General features: G+C 36.9%; 1 protein-coding gene across 1 annotated transcript in view; it reads right to left on the reverse strand.

The window, feature by feature from the left end:
- Positions 1-4,277: 4,277 nt before the first annotated feature.
- The window catches only part of LOC118000376 (hornerin-like), a 9,979-nt gene continuing 9,090 nt past the window's right edge, over positions 4,278-5,166 (reverse strand). The window contains exon 3 of the mRNA XM_034990085.1: positions 4,278-5,166. This exon is cut by the window's right edge and continues 2,537 nt beyond it. Within this exon, the coding sequence (XP_034845976.1) occupies positions 4,278-5,166 (889 nt within the window).

Here is a 5,166-nt window from a genome sequence, read left to right on the forward strand (position 1 = left end):
TAAATATAAATGCATATAAATATAAATAAATATATATGCATATATATATATAATCAAGTAGAAGCAGAAAACTTTTCCCTTCTTCCCTTCTATGTTCTTTGGCTACCCTAATAATTAAATTGACATAAGACAGGGTAACAGGAAAAAAATTTAATTTCATATGTTTGGGAGCCCCATAAAAATATGAGACTCAAAAGCAGTCAGGCAGTTCAGGCTTGTATACCATCCTGAGCTAAGGAGATGCAGGTCTGGGGCTTCATTGGGGAGGAAGGCAATTCACAGGAAGGCAAGAAGAGCAAATGGTTGCCATGCCATGCAGATAAGTCTTTCTTTCTTTTTTTCTTTCCAACAGTTTTTATTCCTCAAAAAAAGCAATTAATTATTTCTAATATTGTTAAAAACATTACAATGAAATGATGAAATAATTAAATTAGTTCTTAACCTCATATATGACTTTTATCATAATGCACTTTAGTATTAAGAATTATTGCACAAATAAGAGTTTTAAGAGATAATTATTCCCAATATTTTTTTTCACCCCATCCCTCCCACCCCACCCCCCATTCCAGCAACCCTCAGTTTGTTTCCTGAGATGAAGAATTCCTCCTATCAGTGAGGTCATATGATACATGTCTTTCTCTGTTTGACTTATTTCGCTCAGCATACAGATAAGTCTTTCTGATACAAAAAGTGGTCTCTGGTAATAGCTGTCTACCTGGTACAGGTTTCCCATCTAAATTCTCTTAGACAGTTAAAGGAGAGGTACAAACAACTCTTCCTGAGTCTGCTAGGCCTTGATTGCCTTCAGCTCAAAATCATCCATATGCCAAAGTGGCATATTTTGGGGTGTTGTATTCTACCCTCTCCATATACATGCCATCAATTTTAACTGCTGTATAGCATTCTAGTATACAGATATTTCTCTATTACTCTATTCTTCTGTTGAGCTTTTAAGTTGTTTGTAACATTTTGGTGACTCTTGTGTGGTTGTCAGATTGCTTCCTAAGTGGTTACCAGTTTGGACCTTATTGCTCCATGTCATCCCCAAAACTGGATATGGTCAGAATTTAGTTTTTTCTAATCTGATGGTTATGAAATGGTATTTCATTGTGTTTTAATTTTCTGTTCCCCTGAGAATCATTTTAAAAATGCCACTTGGCCATTCAGATTTCTATTTTGGAGAATTTTCTTTTTATAAGTTTGGCTGTTTTTTCCTAATTTGATATTTGTAAGTTCTTTGTACAATCTGGCTATTAGTCAGTTGTCTACAGGCATTGCAAAAGTTTTACCCTAGTCTGTGTCTTATCTTTTTTATATTTTGAGAGTGTCTTTTGATTTACAGACATTTAGAATTTAATTGTAGTAAAATTCATGAATTTTTTCTTTGTGGTTTTTATATTTCTTGTTCAAGACTTCAGTCTACTTTGAAGTCATAAAGATATTGTCCTGTATTTTTCTTTAACATATAAAAATGTTTGGCTTATCACACTTTAGGTCTTTAATTCACTTGGAATTGATTTTGTGTATGGCATATGAAATGGAGGTATAATTTTTTTTACATGGAAAACCAATGATGGTGGCACTATCTATTGAAAGGTTTGTCCTTTCCCACCAAGATGCGGAGTCATTACTGTTATATGTGAGGTGTGTATGGGTCTGTTTCTGGATATTCCACTGCTCTATGTGTCTGTTCTTACAACAATTACATACTGTCCTAAATAATATAACTTTGTAATATCTTTTATATCTGATGACTTTCCTCTTCCTTATTTAAAATTTGTCCTGGTCATTTAAAAAAAAAGATTTTATTTATTTATTTGACAGAAAGCAAGAGAGCACAAGCAGGGGGAGCGGCAGGCAGAGGGAGAGGGAGAAGCAGGCTCCCCGCTGAGCAAGGATCCTGATGCAGGGCTCGATCCCAGGACTCTGGGATCATGACCTGAGCCAAAAGCAGATGCTTAACCAACTGAGCCAACCCAGGTCATTTTTAATTCTTTTTTCTTCTATATATAAAAAAATTTGGAATTAGTGTGTCAAGTTTCACAAAAAGCCTTGTGAAGACTTTAAACAAAATCAACTTTATTGAGATATAGCTTTCATATGATAAAGTGCATCTGTAGAACAATTCCATCACTCTTGTGCTCCCTTGTGTTCCTCTTTCTAGCCTATTCATAAATCATAAGTTCTACCCCCATTCCTAGTTAACCACTAATCCTGTTTTTATCTTTAGTAAGTCTCATGTAAATGGAATCATATTGTATGTACTCTTTTGTGTCTGGCTTCTTTTGATCAGTATAATGTTTTTGAGGTTCGTCCATCATGTATATCAATAGTTAATTCTTTTTTCCTTCCTAAATAGTGTTTCATTGTATCGTTGCACCACCGTTTGTTTATCTATTCATTGGTTGCTTTTGGGTTGTTTCTAGTTTCAGGCTCTTATTAAAGCTGCTATGAACATTCATGTAAAAATGTAAAAATCTTCATGTGGACATATGTTTTCATCCCACCTAGGAGCAGAATTGCTGGGTAATATAGTCAGGTATATTTAACCTTATAAGAACTTGCCACACTATTTTCCAAAGTGACTATGTCATTTTATTTTTCCACTTGTTATATCTACACCTGGTGTTGCCGGTGTTTTTACTTTTGGCCATTCTAATGGTATGTAGTAGTATCTCAGTATGTTTTAACTTGCATTTCTTTGATGACTAATGACATCATGCATCTTTTCATGTGCCTGTTGGCCATCTGTACATCTTTTTTTGGTGAAGTGTTCATTCAGATCTTTTGCTCATTCTTAAATTGAGTTGTTTGTCTTATCCTTAAATTTTAAAATTCTTTATATATTCTGGGTTGTTTTTGAAGGATAGGACCTTGGAGAAAAGCTTTCTGAGTTTGTTTCTAGTCTGACCACCTATGTGTGAGAATGAAATGAAGCAGAGATGATACAGACCTCAGTATTTGATCACCATTATTTATTATCAATTTTAATGCAATCCAGTTATTTAGATCCAAAGACTTGAAACAAATTTATTATAGTAAAACCAATGAACTATATAGCAGTGGCAGATAGTCTTCCTTTCCATCTGGGCACAAATGATATTTTCCTATGTGGAAAGACCAAAGTAGATTGGAGACATTGTATTTTCATGCTATTGCTCTTCCTTTTTAAAACATTTTTTATTGTTATGTTAATCACCATACATTACATCATTAGTTTTTTTAAAAATTTTTATTGTTATGTTAATCACCATACTTTAGTTTTTGATGTAGTGTTCCATGATTCATTGTTTGTGTGTAACACCCAGTGCTCCATGCAGAATGTGCCCTCTTTAATACCCATCATCAGGCTAATGCATCCTCCCACTCCCCTCCCCTCTAGAACCCTCAGTTTGTTTTTCAGAGTCCATCGTCTCTCATGGTTCGTCTCCCCCTCCGATTTCCCCCCCTTCATTTTTCCCCTGCTATCTTCTTCTTCTTCTTTTTTTTAAACATATATTGTATTATTTGTTTCAGAGGTACAGGTCTGTGATTCAACAGTCTTGCACAATTCACAGCGCTTACCATTTGCTCGTCCTTTTTTAACCTGGGGCAAATTCTTAGGAGCAGGGGGCAAGAACTTTCTTGCTGAAACCAAGTTAGAGTCCACATTTGGATCCTTTAATCCTGAAGGGTCCATCGCTGCTCTTTAAGAAAGAATGCTCTTCCTCACTGGCAAGGGAGAAGCTCCTGGGGCCACTTTTTAAATGCCACTTGTTAACTTGCTGACTAAAGATTTACCCAAGAATAGGGTCTTGATGGTTTTGGTAAGGAAACAATCAACGCTGCATTTTTGCTTTTAGAATATTCCCCATTCTGTCACTGTCCAATGTGGGGGATACCACAATTATGGTCCATGTTGCTATAAGAGAGGCTTTGGACCCAGAACTGGTAATGCATTTCTAATACTTTGTTCTGTAGACTTAAGATGAAAGCTTTAGCAATGAGCTCTCAAAAAGATACCTCAACTAAACCTCATGCTTCTCGTATGCTTTGTATTATTCTTTCAAAGTGACTCCTGCACATAATTTGTTCAACTCAGTGTTTCCTAACAAAGTGCCCACAATACCCTACATTCTTCTGAGGGATTGATAACAAGGAATAGAGTACATGTTTAGAAGAAGAAATAGATATACCCACTTTTAAAAGCAGTTTTATAATGAATTGCTTATCTGTAACAGTTTTGCAGTTCTTAAATGGCTACTTGAATTAATTTCACTTCTGTTTATTATTCATCCCTAGAATTGGCACCTCTGCTCTTGGATGTATTCATAGAGTGGCATGCTGCTAGGGAACTGGGAACTTGGGCCGGTACTTCCCCTTGCACAATTATCTCCTCCTCTCTTATAACAATAATCACCTTGTCGATTACCCTCCTTGCAAATTAACAATGTATTCGTAGTGTTGGATCTAGACTGTCCATAGGAGGGTGTAAATTGTCCAGAGCCACAACTTGAGGAGCTTTCTACTTGTCTATAACTGCGTCTTGATTGCCCTTCATTACAATTTGAATGGATACAGTCAGATTCCCATTGACCTTGGCTCCATCCTTGGCTTTGTTGCCTACATGTTCTTGATTGTCCATGAATACTCTCATATCCATCAGGCCCACTACCTGATAGGCCATAATTCCTACCTCTTTCTTTTTGGCCACACTCTGACCATTCCTGGCTATTGCTTCTTGATTGATTAGGGGTTGAGCACATTTTGGGTCTAAGGTACTCACTATGAGTTCCACTTGAACTTGACCTACATTTCCCTTGTGTTTCATGTTGCTCATAGCTAGAACACTGACCAGATTCAGAACCACATTGCCCAGAGCTAGGTGAGTGACATGAACCAGATCTGTACTGTTCAGAGCCAGAATACTGACCAGATCCAGAACCACATTGTCCAGAGGTAGATGAGTGACATGAGCCATATCCATATTGCTCAGAGCTAGAACACTGACCAAATCTAGAACCACACTGCTCAGAGCTAGATGAATGGCATGGGCCAGACCCATATTGTTCATAACTAGAACACTGACCTGAGCCAGACCCATGTCGGCTACAGCTAGAAGATCTACTTGAGCCAGACCTGTGTTGGCCATAGCTAGAAGACTGACCAGATCCAGACCCATGTTGC

Source organism: Mirounga leonina, unplaced genomic scaffold (genome assembly GCF_011800145.1).
Source record: "Mirounga leonina isolate KUSES-001 unplaced genomic scaffold, KU_Mleo_1.0 Mir_493, whole genome shotgun sequence".
NCBI lineage: Eukaryota > Metazoa > Chordata > Mammalia > Carnivora > Phocidae > Mirounga > Mirounga leonina.